The sequence below is a fragment of the Sturnira hondurensis genome, unplaced genomic scaffold, assembly GCF_014824575.4.
Source record: "Sturnira hondurensis isolate 20B ecotype Veracruz unplaced genomic scaffold, ASM1482457v3 Scaffold0006413, whole genome shotgun sequence".
Taxonomy (NCBI): Eukaryota; Metazoa; Chordata; class Mammalia; order Chiroptera; family Phyllostomidae; genus Sturnira; species Sturnira hondurensis.
Genome location: NW_028079044.1, coordinates 33,339,333 through 33,356,049, shown reverse-complemented (window position 1 = coordinate 33,356,049; position 16,717 = coordinate 33,339,333). Strand labels below are relative to the sequence as shown.

Here is a 16,717-nt window from a genome sequence, read left to right as displayed (position 1 = left end):
AATCTTTCTTTCCACAAATGTTTACTCAGTGTCCACTGTGTGCCAGGTTTTTGTTTGTTTGTGGATCTGATTGTTGTTTAACCTTTGGGTTCAAATGGTGAACCCTGTCCCTGAGCACAAAACCTACCCCTTGGGAACAAAGGAACCAAGTATCCTAAAGCAAAGGCCGAAGGGAGGTGTCTAACTCACCTGAAAGCATCAAGAAAAATGACTAAGAGAAAGTGGCACATGCGTTGTCTTTAAAGATAAAAAGGAGTTATTTAAAAGGAAAAGGGGACTGAAGGGCTTCATAACAGGGTAGAATACAGGCAGACAAGCAGCTGCTATAAAATGCAAGTTGCCAAGAGAAGGTGGAACAAAAAGTGTGCTGTGATGAGGATGAGAGATGAGGAAGGAACGAGGTGGAATGTAAATCTACTTGGGCAATTCCCCTGCCTGCAAGTACTACCTTCAGGATAGGAGAGCCCAGATACATGCAGATTTGTTAAATTGGGTTGAAAACATAGCCTATTAAGTGGATTTTCCCTTTTTTTCACTAATAAACCTCTTCATAAAGGCATCAAATGATTTATATTTGAAGGACTCCTATTTATTTATAGAGTATTGATCTGAATTGACTAGCATATTTCTTATTCTGATGATATTTACTCTGATATGGAATCTATCTGGCTTCCTTAAGTGAACAAAATAAGGATTGGGAGAGTAGTGTATTTTAAATTTTCTTCACTGCGTATCTGTGAAAAATCTTTATATCTTACCGAGAAATACATAATCACCAGGCATTGTACCAACTGAGCTGAGAGTGATGTCAAAAAGCAAGGGCAGTGACTTCCCATGGAACACCCTACGACAGAGTGTGTGCTCTGTGTCCAAGGGAAGAAACCAAACAAAAGCCCCTGTAGATCTTACATTTGTCTACTGTCTATGGATCAAGAAAGCCCAGGTACAGTGGAAATAGTGCCTTCACAAGTGAATCCTTTTCTAATGCAAAGAGATGTTAGAACAGCCCTTACCGAATAATTACATTGGCAATTTGACTTCGAATGATAAGGAATTATTGCTGGTTCGAAAAAAATGACAGCATTTCAAACATTTATATGAATTCTTAATTGGTCAGTGTCCCAGTTCATTAAACAGTCCATACCAGGTTAAAATCAGTTTCATAATCCCTGAAGTATTTCACGACAAATCCTTCTTCAAAATTTGCAATTTGTGGTGGACACTCAGCGCTGACCATTTCTTCCACTGCTGCCTGAAACTAAATTGACAGATATGAACTTCCGCAGGTTCTTTTTTCATGAAGTTAGAACATTACCAATTCTATTACTAATTCAACTAATTAGCTACAACCCATTCATGTGATAATTCCCATACTTTAGCCATAATTAAAAGATCATTTCCTAAATAATTAATATGTGATCATTTTAGTGCCCTATAACTTTTTCAAGAGTTTTAATTTATAATGACGATAGTTACAACCAATTAGCTAATATTAGCTTCTTTGGTTATTGCTAAGATAGATATATTTGTTTAATAGTTTTTTAAAAAGAGAAAAATGAGGCAAACCTAAATAAATTAGCACCCAATTAAATGGACTCCAAATGAATAGTTTTCCAAATTTAATCAAAATTCACTGGGAAAAAAACCCCCACACAATATGATGCATTCTGTTTTTCTCAAAAGAAGAGATACAGATATTGAAACCTATTTAAAAATAATAAATAATTTCAGATACACAGGAACTGATACACATTCATGAGGTCTCCTATAATCTCCACATCTATTTCTTTGGCAAAGTACGGATATAAATGGCATTTAGAACTAAGGACTTGGGATGACAGGTGATCTTTAATCATCAGACAAATATTAAGTTAAACTCATTGTACAGGACATTGTCAAAATTCAGTAACTCCCACATGGAGATACATTGGACCCTGTTGGCATAGATCTAAGAAATCCCCTTTTGTTCTGTCTCTGTGATATTTCCTCCCTTCTGTGTCCACTATGGGTTGGTTCTAACCCAGCATGCCAGTTAGGAGAATATTACTACTACTAAAAGTGGTTTTTTTAATAGAAAGTGATGCTTAAATGGGTTTCTGTTTAAAAAATTAACACAGCATACTTCAGCTACGGATGACCACGGGGTAAGAGGCTTAGAAGGGATCCCATCCCAAGTCAGTGTAAATGTGTCCAAACTGGGCCTTCCTTTGGTTTGTTCTGTAATATCCAGTGTGATGTTATATCCTTCAAATACTTCATAGCCAAGCAAGTCAAAGTCTCCTGCAATGAAGTACCAAACAGAATTTTAAGAAGTGAATTTAAAAATATATCGAGACATCCATAGTAGAAATCAAATTTAACAAAATTGGTTTCATTTGGGGTGCTATCATCACAAAATAGAAATGAAGAGGGAAGATGCAGATTCTGGAATTTGTGCAGATTTATTCACAGCAGAAATAGGAAAACAGCAAGATAGCATGCTGTTCGTTTCTGTGGCTTACAAGGATGTATTGTAACGAACTATAGAAATGATCCCTGAAAGTATAATCTTACAAGGATGTATTCTAAGACAAACAAAAGGAAGTTTGGGGACCTTGAAGTAAAGATCAATGGGCAATTAAAAAATAGGCAAAGGACTTGAACAGACACTTCTCCAAGGAGGACATACAGAGGATCCAGAGGCAGGTGAAAAGATGCTCAATATCACTAGCTATCAGAGAGATGCAAATTAAAACCACAATGAGATACCACCTTACACCAGGCAGATTGACCTTCATAAACAAAGCAACAAACAACAAATGTTGGAGAGGTTGTGGGGAAAAGGGGACCCTAGTTCACTGTTGGTGGGATTGCAGACTGGTACAACCACTATGGAAAACAGTATGGAATTTTCTCAGAAAACTAAAAATAAACCTGCCTTTTGACCCAGCAATTCCACTGCTAGGATTATATCCTAAGAACCCTGAAACACGAATCCAAAAGAACCTATGCACCCCAATATTTATAGCAGTACAATTTACAATAGCCAAGAGTTGGAAGCAACCTACATATCCATTGGTAAATGACTGGATCCAAAAACTATGGTACATTTACACAATGGAATTCTATGCAGCAGAAAGAAAGAAGGAGCTCCTACCCTTTGCAACAGCATGGATGGAACTGGAAAGCATTATGCTGAGTGAAATAAGCCAGGCGGTGAAAGACAAATATCATACGATCTCACCTTTAACAGGAACCTAAATAACAAAACAAACAAGCAAGCAAAATATAACCAAAGACACTGAAATAGAGAACAGGCGGACAATGACCAAAGGGGAGAGGGGAGGGAATTTCAGGGGAAAAGGGGAAGGGTTTACAGGAACTAGTAGTATAAAGGACACATGAACAACAATTAAGGGGGGTGGAAATGGGAGGGAGGTGAGGAGCACTAGGAGGGGGTGCTGGGATGGGAGTAAAAGACAGAAAACTGTACTTGAACAATAATTTTAAAAAAAAGATCCTTGGGCAGTAGTGCATTCCAAGAGTTCTTTAAGTTTTGTGCCAGTGCCACTATCTTAGTGGAGAGAGAATAAAGGCCTTGTCTTCCGATGACTATTTTTTTTTCTTTTTTATAAGGTTTTTAATATCTTAATTTCATTTTTAAAAAATTTTTATTGTATTTTTCCATTCCATTTAAGCCCCCTTATATCTCCCACCCCCCTGCAATCACCACACGGTTGTCCATTGCCCATGAGTCCTTTTTTTTTTCTCAATCCCTCCACCCCCTAACCTCCCCCGACCCAATAGCTGTCGTCCTGCTCTCCATCTACAAGTCTCTTTATTTTTCCTGTTGGTTCAGTTTGTTCATTAGATTCCACATATGAGTGAAATCATATTGTATTTGTCTTTCTGACTAGCTTATTTCACTTAGTGTAATGTTCTCCAGGTCCATCCATGCTGTCTGAGGGTAAAATTTTGTTCTTTTTTCAGCCGAGCAGTATTCCATTGTATAAAGGTATCCTAGTTGTTTAATCTACTCATCTACTAATGGATACTTGAGCTGCTTCCATATTTTGGCGACTGCATATTTCTTTTTGGAGGATGCTTTACCAGTGGAACCGTATTGACTTTCTCTGTTAGGTAAAGCCCTGGAATTCGCCCAGATATAATATTGGTACCACACTGCTTTAGGTCTCTGCTGAAACCTTAAAATTTCCCTCTGATCTATAAGTAAGTTCCTGGGAGAACAAGGCTAACTGTATTTTTATTTATAGAGTGTTTTGACAATTGAATTTGGGGGGAATTTTTAGAACTTCAGTTCATGTTACACAAAGTTTTTCACCCTGCACCCAACCATCAAAGTAACCATTTCCTGAGATGAGACAACCTTGGAAGTAAAATTTGACTTATGTGAATTGAGAAATAATGATTTTCCAAAAAAAAGTAAACACATACATATTCAGGGACCTTTTTCATGAGTCAGATATCCCAAACACCCAAACTGGTTGCTAGAGTTGGCTGTAAGCCTTGAAAACCTGAAACATTAGGTTAACAGCTATGACTCGAAAAAAGAAAAGTATAGAAAGGTCAGATAGTGTTGGAAATGCTTCACTAAACACAGGTGAATGGGGGTTCTTTGGTTTGCTTGTTTGGTTTATTTGTTTCTCACTGCGGGATTCCTCAGACTTTAATATTCCAATAGACTTGGTCAGTCTTCAAGGACAAGCTGTGGTCGGCAGTTTCCAGTGTGGATTTGACCATACAATTCCTTCATCCTGCCAAATCTGGCCAGACGTGTGTCTCCTGAGCAATACTGATCTACTTAAATTTCATTTCCAGGATTAAAATCTTCACTAATTTTTGCTTATTTATAAAGGGCCACTTATACTGTTGTGTGTAGTATATATGATGTATTTTTCATGCATCAGAGTTGTACATTCATTGAAATACAACAGGAATTTAAATTGTAATAGAACAGAAACAACCATTTAATTTCTATTGTTTCTAAAATTGATCGAGTCTGTGAATCCAATTTTTTTCCTCTCATTTTATGGCACTTCTACCCTTTTCAGTGGAGTTGCACAGGATACAAATTGGTTTCCTAGAAAAAACTTACAAGACATGCAAAATGAAATACATACTTACCTCTAGTTGATATAAAGGTTATCACGTAAACATAACTTTGGGGATTTTGCGTCCTTGTCACTTGAACTGTATCTGGTTTTAAGGACCAGAGGTCATTTAAGGCTGATTGCAGTATGAAGTCAGAAGCATCAGCAGGTAGCAAGACTTGTATGAATTTAGGAGAAAAAAGGAGAAGAGTTTAAGTCTTTCCACACTACTAGCAATGATGTCTTATTGTTTATTTTTTAAGCATTCATGTACCATAGTTCTGGTACAGAACTGTCTGTACCATAGTTCACTTAATGAAATTGTGTTCTGAAATTGATTGAGGTTCGGTAATATTGACTGCATAATTGGATTGTGTTCTCTTGAGTTCATATTTTATTGTTTCAATAATCCCTTAGCAATAAGCAATATATTTGACAAGCTGTAAACATTCATCAGTATTTACTGATTGAAACAATTAACAAAAAGAGCAAAATTAATTTTTTAGGATTTATTATAAAATATAGAAATACAATGTTTGTATTAATAGATAATTAGTGCCTCATGGGTCTATCACTTAGTTTCAGAGATAGAAGGCAATGTTTTACTTCTAAGAAATGATGAATTTAATTCTTGTTAACTTATACTCGTGAGTCACAGATATATAAAATCCAGTGTACATCTAAATATACCTTTATCATGGTCTTTAAAGTTAAGAAAATGACAGTGTGTGCCACATTGTTATATTTTTTAATGTTTTTACTGATGCCATTTTCTATCCCACTCTGAAGGCTTTTCTTTATAGTTTTCCGCTTTGTCCAGCATGCTATTAAAATTGAACTTGACCACAGCAAATACCTCTCTGTAATTACATGTGTACATGAAGAGAAATAAAATGTCCCTTACCATTTATCACTTACCAGTTTTTTCCATGTTGTAAATTAGTCTATAGTGGTAAAATGAACATGAATTAGCTTCTACACACGGGCCGGTCACCGTGATCCTCTGGACTTCCTTAGTTGCATTAGTTGTTTCCCAGTTTTCCAAAGTTATAACCTATTTCCCAATTTAAGAAAATATCTTTATTATATAAAAAATTAAAGATATCATAATTCAGCTATGCAATGCCTCTTTATTCCTCTACTTTATCACAAAGGATAAAATGCTTAAAATGTTGAGTTTTATCAAGCAACACCCTTAAAGAGGCTGTTTCTACAATACTGATACTCTAAGCCACAATGCAATAGTTTTCCATGCTTGCTTCCCCCCCAAACAGTATCCTACGTAGGAAAATGAATAACCAAATAGAGCTTCCATCTTTCTTTTGAACGCTTTCTTTCTAACCGGGGGAGCTACAATCGTGGCGAACCTGCATTTCCTGGACAACGGTTGACTGGGATTGAATAACTTGTTCTTCATTTACTGCGTCTTCAGTTTGTTGTTCGGCGTAGACATTTCTATACTGGTACAGTCCGACATCAACAAAAGCACTGAGTCTATACTCCTGTAGCAAGATTTCAATGTAATATCTGGAAAACAGAGTCACTAATAAATATAACTTTTTCTCTCCAGAGCAGGGCATGAATTCTTTTTACAATGAATAAAACTTCAACACTATATGAAATGCCTGCCTTTTAATTGACTTGTAGTATCCCTGATTTTAAATATTAAAATATCAAAAATTTCATAGTAGTTTGCTAAAATAAGATGAATTATGTAAGATCCGCATTACTAAAGAGTCGTTCCCATTCATACCAAATTCATTCAGTTTTGTCAATAAATGTTTATTTTAAAAGATATTATTTCCTGGCCCTGGCTGGTGTAGCTCAGTGGATTGAGCGCGGGCCTGTGAACCAGAGGATCGCGGTTCGATTCCCAGTCAGGGCACATGTCTGGGTTGTAGTCCAGTTCCCTGCAGGCCAACTCCCAGCAGGGGACGCACAAAAGGCAACCATACATTGATGTTTCTCTCCCTCTCTCCTTCCCCTCTAAAGATAAATAAATAAAAAATTTTAAAAAAAAGATATTATTTCCTATCCTCGAGGACCTGAAAAATAGGATGACCTCACAGTCTGAGGGGTCCAGCTGCATCACCAACTAAAGCAGCAAACTGCAGAAGCACTGCCCAGCTAATCACAAAATCGGGTTGCTTTAAGTAACTAAAGTTTGGGGAATGGTTTCTTATGCAGCCAATCCTAACAGATACAAAATATATGGAAAATTATCTCAATGACTCTTTTGATATTTTTCATCTAACTTAGCTCTTTTGAATATATCATGTCTTTCACCTCCCTGTTTTCTAGGAATCTTGAATGATATTTTTGAAAGGGATTATCCACTATATGAATGGTACCTTCATTTTCTCTCTGCACTTGACATTTCAGCACTAAATGATGTCCTTCTGAAGGACAGGGAGTGTATTTTAATATCCTCTATATTAAATTTCCAGTACCTGGTCCAGGGTCTGGAATAAATGAGTGGGTAATAAAAATAGATTAATTGTGGCGCCAATCCACATGGGTTTGTGACTTTCGCTAGCGATATTAAAGAGCTCTGATTTCTGTGGAAGCAGAGAAGTTAGATGGCTGGACTGACGGAAAGGTCTTAATAAAAAACCAAAAACAAGATTCAGAATATCTCACAAGGTTATAATTTCAGCAACAGGGATAACTGAGATGTCAAATTTCCCTGTTTAGCTGAATGCCAGTATTCTTGAAACTATAAAAAACAAAGTTTATTAAAATTACAGAGACTAACAAATTATAAATTAAACCAATAAACTGACATCACTTCCACTAATAAAAATAAATTGAAAAAAGATTTAGATATAAACTTATAATTTTTAAATAGCACCCAATAATTTAAACAAAAAAACCCTTACTCTTTTCCCTTCTGAAGATGAACGTCATTGGATCTTTGCGTTGGACTGGAAAAATAACTGTTGGCATTGGAAGAATGATATGCAATCCTTGTCTTATGCCAAAAGGAGAGGGTGAGGGGAGGGGAGAGGGAGAGAGGGAGAGAGGGAGAGACACAGAGAGAGAGGGTAGAAATATTAATAAACATTTCAGCACTTATTATTTATCATTTCTGTCAGGCTCAGGACTTTTACGAATAGAAAAGCTATGTCATGGTTAAATGAAACGTTTAAAACGTATCCAAGCTCCCTTCATCTCTTCTGCCCTAACATCAGCCCTGCTGCACGGAAAGCACGGCGCAGGCACAGCCTTCCCACCGCTAGAGCTGAAAGAAAAACTGGAAAGACGTGGAGCGGGAGGACAGTTGTTACTGTTAAACAAAACATTCTCTTGTTCTGCAGAGAACTTCAGGAAATTGAATGCAGATGACATTGTCAAAAGTAGGTCTGAAAGGTGCCAAAGATCACTAAGTGGGTTTGTGTCCTGGAATGAGAAACCTGGGTGCCCATTATGAATGACTACACCATTTTTGAAGGAAGCAAACTGACCAGCTATGAAGAAATTGTAATTCGTATATCACAGGTAGCAATTTAAACTTGTGCCTCCAGTTTGAGAGGTAATCTTCCAATATATATTGAGTCAAAAATGTTCTTTTATTTTCACCTATTAGTTTCAAATTTATGAAATTGTCTTAAAAACAATATAAAACACAGAATAATTTAATGTATATAAATGTTTGATAAAGTATTATTTGTGGTCATAAAAGATCAGAAGTAAGAAATTTACCAGTATGGAGAGAGTGACCTAAGCTTAGTAAACCCATACAATAACATACTATGCAAGTAGCCTTACACAAATCATTTAATAACATCTCAACATACTAATATGTGAGGAGAGTACTATAAAATTGGATGTATGACCCTATGTATATAAAGACAAAATAGAGATATAAGAAAATTATGGACTTTATTTCATGACTGAGTAAAAATATAATAGCAAGATATTTTAATTCTTTTCATTTCTTCTGTTGTAGTTATAATTCACTCATAATAAAAAATTTCAATTGTAGAAAAAAACATATGTGTTTTTTCCCATGGAAGAGAACAGTTTAGATGTTGGAGAGCATCTTATTTTAGGTGATGGATTTTCTATGACAACTTTATAGTTCACATGACACATGTTAAAATAACCAAGCATCCACCCACATGAAAAATGTGTCTGATAAATTCTTTAGTATGTTGATTGGTTTGGGTTTAGAATAGATTACATACATTGCATATACAGGTTATCATATTGTTTTAATAACATCAAAGATGATCTTGGTCTCCCCTACCTTATCTTCTGGAAGTCCAGTCTGGCTGAAATAAATGGCATAACGGTCATCACCTCTGATGTAGAACCTATAAACATCAGAATCTGGAGCCACCAAAAACCCACTGAAGCGTGCAGCAAAGGTGTCTTGCTCCATGGGCCAAGTATAGGAAGCCGAATCTACCCAGCTGGCACCCATGTACCCTGGGGTCTTTTCATTGTATTCAAGTATCTCTTCAAGATGTGCTGGCCGACTGTTATTCCACACCTCAAGCTTCAGGCCTCTCCCACCTGAACATGAAAACAAAGAAGAATTTTGACATGGTGTCTCAAAGGCCTCCTATTTGGGTGGTGGTTGGAGATACCCGATTTCAATTCATATTTTTGAACATGTGTGTAATTAAAACGATTACTACATGTGCCTGAGTCCAGAGGACAGAGTGCTACTAAGCCGGTCTACAATTTACTAGAACTTCACTTCTCTGCACCTCAGACTCCATCTACGTAAAATGGGAGTAACACTGTGGGCTTTAAGATTTGTCAGTATTTTTTAACATCACTTATGATCAAGGATTCCATCTCTTTTTTGGATAGAATCAGAGAGAGAATGTTCTCATTAAGGTGCATCTACACTTACCATAAACCCTGTGATTAAGTTTTTTCTCTCCCCAAAAGGAGCCATCTAACTCTTTCTAATTCTTCCTTAAAATACAACTACAACCAGGCTCCTGGCTTCCTCCAGTGCCCTTGGGCTTGTCTGGAGCATCGGATGTAGGAAGTAATGGCTATTCCTCTTCAGCTCAGTTGAGCAACTTCAACTGAGAAAAGCTGAGCACTTCATTCCCTAATGTATATCACTTTATTTGAAGTTATCTATTGTAAATATTAAAATTCTTTTCTTAAACTGGTCATTTTTTGAATGTTCAAAATGAGGAAATCTAAGAGGTTGGTAACTAGAATTTATTTGGCTTTGCATTCCAACCACTGGTAAAATCATAAACCAGTTTCACTGTCTGCACAAGAAGAGACACACAGCTTATGTAAGCAAGCGCACAGGGCCCAGTGGAATGACCGCACATAACAAGGCCATCAGCTGCACTTTCTCTGCGTCACAGGTCAAAGTCTGAAGAATTTTGAGCTCCATTTCTTTCATCCCCTATTATCACTCCTAACTCATTCTGGATGAGTGAAATTAAACTCTGGCATTTATTTTTTTAACTAGGAAAAGGCATAACTCAAATTTCCATGTAGTCTGTACCAACATGTAGTAATCATCATTTAATTTGAAATAAAGGCACCATGATACTCTATCAATGGAGATGGCTGTTTTTAGTAGGATGTTTGAGGGATTCAGGTCAGGTCTATCTCCGCTGGTCCAGACAGTGTAAAGAGAAAAAGTAGGAAGAAATTGATTATAATTTTCTAAGAGCAAATTCTAAAAATTTCAATATTTTTTACTAATCATTGAAGGCTGACTGTATCCTGCCTAAACTCATATTGCACCTTAATGCCCAATGCAATGGGAGCAGGAGGTGGGGCCTTAAGGAGGCACTTAGGTCAGGAGGGTGGAGCTTTCATAAATGGGACTAGTGCCCTTATCAAAGGACCCCAGGGAGTTCCCTCGGAGAAGGGGCCACCTATGAGGAAGCAGTTGTCCCTAGACACCTAATCCACCAGTACCATGATCTTGGACTTCCCAGCCCCCAGAACTATAAGAAAGAAATGTTTGTTGTTTATAAGCTATCTAACCAATGGCATTCTGTAATAGCAGTCAAAATGGACTAAGACATTAATGATATATATCAATAATAGTCTTCTTAAGTAATTGTAGAAATGGCCATTCTCTCTTCTGGTAACTTACCTGGATGTAAAGTTCTGAGAATATCAGGTTTTGGGGATGTCCTGCAACATATACTATTTTCTGTGACATTCAAAACATCACAGGCTTGACCTGTAGAGAAGGAAGGTGCAAAGCTATTACTACAGAGCTTCATAATGCAAATCACAGCTGCCTGTCTTGAAGCACTTTTTCAATTAATACAAAGTCACACACGCAAGAGGCAAAGATGGGGGTGCTCATTTTTTTATATATTCCCAATTAAAGCTTGTCATTTAGTAACTGTCATACTTCATAAGGCAACATTTCCTTGGCAAGATATCTCAAGTCTGAGTAAGAAAATTTCACAATTTCTGAGAAGCAAAATTAAACATTTTATAAAATTATTTCACAATAACCGATTTCATTCCTGGGTCCAAGACGAAGAAAATCAATGTTAAGAATTTACAAAAGTAGGAGATCTCAGTTCTCTTAGGTTAAAAAAAAACTGGTTTGGTCCAAGTTCTTCACATGAAAACAAAAGGGATAATAATTTGTAAGTAGTATTTTCAAATCACTATTTTCAAGAAATGATTGAAGATTTAAAATCTCAAATCTGGTTTTCACATTAACAGCAATGAAATATCATAAAAATTAACTTATATTTGCATATCAACTGTACAGCATCAGATCATAAAACACATTATATATATTTAAAATAATTTATGTCCCTGGTTCTAATATGCAAAACATTTATATTTAAAAACATCAGAAAACATACGTAAACCTTTAAAATCTATGGCCTAGATTTTAGTATTTACACAGGTTACCAGCCAGGATTCATAGGGATAGCAAAGATATTGTATGAATGTTAGAGGAGGTTGCTTTATATTAATTTCTCCTCTTGAAATCACATGTTGGCTGGCTTGAGAAAATTCCTGCAAAGTGGAAAACACCTGAGCAGAAGGCTGTCTCCGAGAGAGGAGGTGCCAGTAGCGTAGGCTGACATCCTTTTCCCTGCTCATCAAGGGAGGTTAGGTCGCTATGACCGAATGAGAAGATCCCATTACTGTATTTACCCCCGTCTCTCTTTCGAGTTGCATGGTTCCCTACCTCTAAACAGATCTCGACCAGACCCATAAAACTGATGCATAACCAGAGAACTAATCCCTAGGTATATTTGTGGCCATGTGACACATCAATTAATGCTCCTTGCAAGACCAGTATCATCAATAATTACTGACGCCCAAACAAGAGCACAGTATCTGAGAAGGGGAGAAGGAGAGTACCCCTAAATACTACTTTAAACTTACTCATAATCAACTAGCCCATTGAGAAGTAACAACAGTTCAAGAATGACACTTAAGAATTCGTTAATGTCTAGAAGTGTGGCAAGGAATTTGAGGATGGCAGCCGCACCATGCCACCACACCCTGCCTTTTTGGTACTGACCTCAGAGCCCAAGGCCTGGTCACACAAGGCTGCAAATGGGAGGCCTCCACTGCTGGGTGCAGTGGGAAAGGCATCAAGACTCAGAACCAAATGCCTACACGAAAATACCCAGCTTTAAATTTAAGACATTGATTGAGAAAAGATGATTCTTCTTCTTGCAAATTATTAAAGAAAATTCAAAATGATGAAAAATACCTCCAACTAGAACTCGAACTGGGGAATCTGTCTGGTCGAAGAACCTTCCGTGTATTGTTAGCAGAGTGCCACCGCGAATGCTTCCTCGTGAAGGTGAAATCAGAGTGACTTCTGGGGACAGGGAGGGAAAGCACGTGAACTAAAACTACGTAAATATTACACATAAACCCAAATGCTTGCTTTAAAAAATTTTCTAAATGACCTAGCTATAGCACCCAGTACCACTAGTGTAGGTTTTGTGTTACGAAATCAATGAATTGGGTGTTTTGTTATTTTGTTTCTGATACAGTCCTGCAGAGGACAGCCAGTGGGGCTTTCATAGAGACCTACATTTCCTGGGGACCAGGCTTTAGTGGAGAAGCGTCCTCCGGAGACACTGGGAGGATCCAGGGAGTAAGGAAAACCAGGCTGAACATAGGTGTCTGGTGCCAAAAGAAAACATGGGAAAACAGAATGGCCTCATCTCCCCTAAGCCCTTAAAGAATGAATCTGTATGTTCAGGGGCCAACATCTTATATTTTTATTTTTTTCATATAGTACCTTTATATATAAAAATTTCAGATACATTGGTAAAAGAGCCTAGTGCATTACACGTAGAAGATTCCATCAAAGTTCTGTGTAGTTTTACATGTGAGTTTCACATTAAATAAATTTCCAGAAAAAGCCAAGCTGTATCATATCTGGTTGATTCTAAGACACCTTTGTTTCACCCTGAACATCCATGAAATCTGAACATGCCAATGCCATCACTCCTGACCTGGAATGAAGAAAAATTCTTTCAAGAAGAATTGTGTTTGTTTCTGACACTCTCCTAGGGGTGCTGCCAACCTGAGACCTGTGTAAATTAAAATCAATATAATCTGCTTGAGGAGTCTCTTGGACTGAGGGCATATATCTGAGAGAGTACTGGCTTGTGGTTTCAACTGAGAGCAGAATTGTATTCCTCCTTCAGCCAGCAGCCAATGTTAAGACATGCCCATTTCCCTTCTATCTCTTTGAGTGTGGTGGGTCTATTTTCCGGTCAACCTTACAGTAGAACTATAGCCTTCGGGGTCCTAGCTTAATGACACGGCTCATTCAGGAGTCCTATTACACTCCTTCCTCAGGGATTTTTCCTTCTTGAATGTACATACAATAATACAATACACCTTAAGTCATTATTGCCTTTGATTTAATGGAGTAAAGTATATACATCTCACTTTCTTCTCACACACACACAGAGTCAAGGGTCACGTACCTGCATACGTTTGAAACATGGAAATTTTATTCAGAGAAGAAACAAAATATGCCATTTTTTGTGGGAAACTCCTGTTTAAGAAAAAGTTCAAAAACTCTTACTTTCAGTGCAAGCTTTATTTTAGGAACATGTTATTAATTATTTCTTTTAGGAATAGAAGTCACATTATAATTTGCAAAGCAGCTGGACAGAGCTTTTGGGGAAGGTTATGTTCTGTGTCTTGCTTTAGTTAGTGGTTCCACAGCTACAGAAGTACACAAATACTACACAGATACACAACCACCAGGCCCACTGAACTGCACACGTAAAATGTGTACATTTTATTACATGTAAATTATAACCCAATAAAGTAAGGATTTCTATCACCATAAAACCAGGAGGATGGAGGCTGGGCTCTTCCACTGGCCCCAGCTCTCTCTTGTCTTATAACCCACTTAGTGTCACAATAACTAACATTGCTGAACATTTGTCGGGCATCCTGTCAAGAGATTTAAGCAGATTTTTAAAATATTTTTAAAAATATTTTAATTTATTGCCATTTAATCCTTACATCAACCCCTTATACTAGATGACAAGAGAGTAAGTGGCAGAAATGGAACCTGAACCCAGGTAATTTGAGCCAGAATTCTGGTTCCAGACCTTCTGATTCGCAGGAGAGTACAATGGATGAGAGCAAGTTAAAAACAATCCACCAGAGCTAAGCATGGAGATTGGGAAGGAAAAGAATCTGAATCTAGAAACTGCTATTCCCTGATTACTTCAATGAACTGTAATTAGAAAAGTTACAAAGTGCAAATGTTAACACTCACATGCATTCATCATAATTAACCAGAACACAAGGAATGAGAATCTATTTAAAAGATAATGCAAATCTCGTAGTTGAGACCAATAGTTAACTCCCTCTAAATCTAACCCAGGTGTTATAGAGTGCATTTGAAAACTAAAGAGTCTCATTCAGGTCAAGATGGCGGCATAATTAAACATGGCTCACCTCCTTGCACAACCATATCATAATTAGAACCCAACTACAGAACAATCATCATTCAGAACCATCAGAAGTCAAGTTGCATGGAAGTCTAACAACTACAAAATTAAAGAATCCATATCCACCCAAAGTAGTAGGAGGGGTGGAGACATGGAACAGGCTGGTCCCATACCCACAGGTAGTGGATAAAAATTTGGAAGGGATATCTGAGGAGTGAGGAGTCCCAGCCCCATACCAGGACCCCTCAACCCAGGGTTCCAGTGCAAGGAAGATAAGTCCCCTTAAGTTCTGACATCATACACCAGTGAGGATTGAATGGTGGAAGAAAGCCCTGGAGTCCCAAGCAGTTTCCCTAAAGAATCTATACACAGACACGGACTCACTGCCTCTGAGCTCTAGGACCAGGGGAGCAGCTTGAAGTCACCAGTAACACACAGGGAGGAACTAAAGCATCTGGTATCAAACCATTATCATATGAAATGTTAAAGGGATTTATTTAAGAAAAAGAAGATCAAAACTATGAACAGTAAAATGGCAATAAATACATATCTACCAAAAATTGAATCTAAAAAACAAACTAAGCAAACAAGAAGAACAGAGACAGAAAGATGGATACAAAGGGCATTTTGATGGTTGCCAGATGGGAGGGGGGAGGGAGAGAATGGGTGAAGAGGTGAAGGGATAAGAATTACAAATAGGTAGTCACAGAATAGGCATAAAAATGTAAAGTGCAGTATAGGAAATGGAGTATAGCCAAAGAACTTATACACATGACCCATGGACATGAATGATGGTGGGGAGATTGCCTGAGGGAGTGGGGGGGGCTGGGTGGAGAGGGGCAAAGACGAAAATACTGGGAGAACTGTCACAAATAATGAAGGCCATTTACTCACACTGCCACTCACCAAGAATATCATAATTAACATTTGGGTGAGACCAAAAAGACTGTGTTGTTAATAAATGTTATTTGAAATATTGGGAAGAAAAGCTAAAGAGTCCCTGGAAGTATTTTATGCTCCATCAGTTATTTAAGAAGTTCATACTGGATTTTATATTTTCATGGTATAAGCCTTTAGTTGACTTGCTAAAGATCTGAAATAATGCTAATTCCCACAATATTGCCTGTGGTCAGATCCTGCATCAGAAAAATTCTCTCTGCTTCTTAAGTTGGTGGGAAAACTGCCTCCAGACACAAAGTTGCAATGTAATTTATTTGGCATGACATTGAGGTGATTTTCACTAATTCAATGATAATGACTAGGCATTTCTCAATTAAGGCAGCCTCATCTGAACCTTATCAGTGTGGAACAGCTGTTATTTGAACTTGGGTAATAGAGGAAGGAAGGTTGGCTATTCAAAGAAACATAGAATGGGGGCCGCAGTGGTCTTTAGTTGGTTCATTTGATACTCAGCAATGTCCCTGAAAATTTGTGAAAAATATTATGTGGCATTTTTAAAATCTTAAAAATGGGCTTTCACATAGTAAATGTCACATTTTTAAGTTATCTTAAATCCCTAAGATAAAACACCTAAAAACACAATATCAATTCTGAGACAACATAAAAGAACAGCAATTTGCTTTAAAAAATTATCAGCCAACATCACAGAATCTATAATTTTATGCAGCAATTCCCTATATTATGTGAAAATTTACCAGCTTTTTTTTGAGTTGAAATTTTTGGGACATGTTAATGCAGTACATTGACTTATGTACA

General features: G+C 37.3%; 1 protein-coding gene across 2 annotated transcripts in view; it reads right to left on the bottom strand.

The window, feature by feature from the left end:
- Window positions 1-16,717, bottom strand: part of PKHD1L1 (PKHD1 like 1) — a 142,280-nt gene that overhangs the window by 102,273 nt on the left and 23,290 nt on the right. For both annotated transcript variants that reach the window (XM_037048406.1, XM_037048408.1), the window contains exons 10-19: window positions 14,018-14,088; window positions 12,781-12,891; window positions 11,179-11,268; window positions 9,340-9,608; window positions 7,970-8,061; window positions 6,458-6,617; window positions 6,009-6,144; window positions 5,125-5,268; window positions 2,123-2,280; window positions 1,145-1,258 (exon numbers count right to left, since the gene is read on the bottom strand). In XM_037048406.1, the coding sequence (XP_036904301.1) occupies window positions 1,145-1,258; window positions 2,123-2,280; window positions 5,125-5,268; window positions 6,009-6,144; window positions 6,458-6,617; window positions 7,970-8,061; window positions 9,340-9,608; window positions 11,179-11,268; window positions 12,781-12,891; window positions 14,018-14,088 (1,345 nt within the window). The remainder of the gene's footprint in view (window positions 1-1,144; window positions 1,259-2,122; window positions 2,281-5,124; window positions 5,269-6,008; window positions 6,145-6,457; window positions 6,618-7,969; window positions 8,062-9,339; window positions 9,609-11,178; window positions 11,269-12,780; window positions 12,892-14,017; window positions 14,089-16,717) is intronic.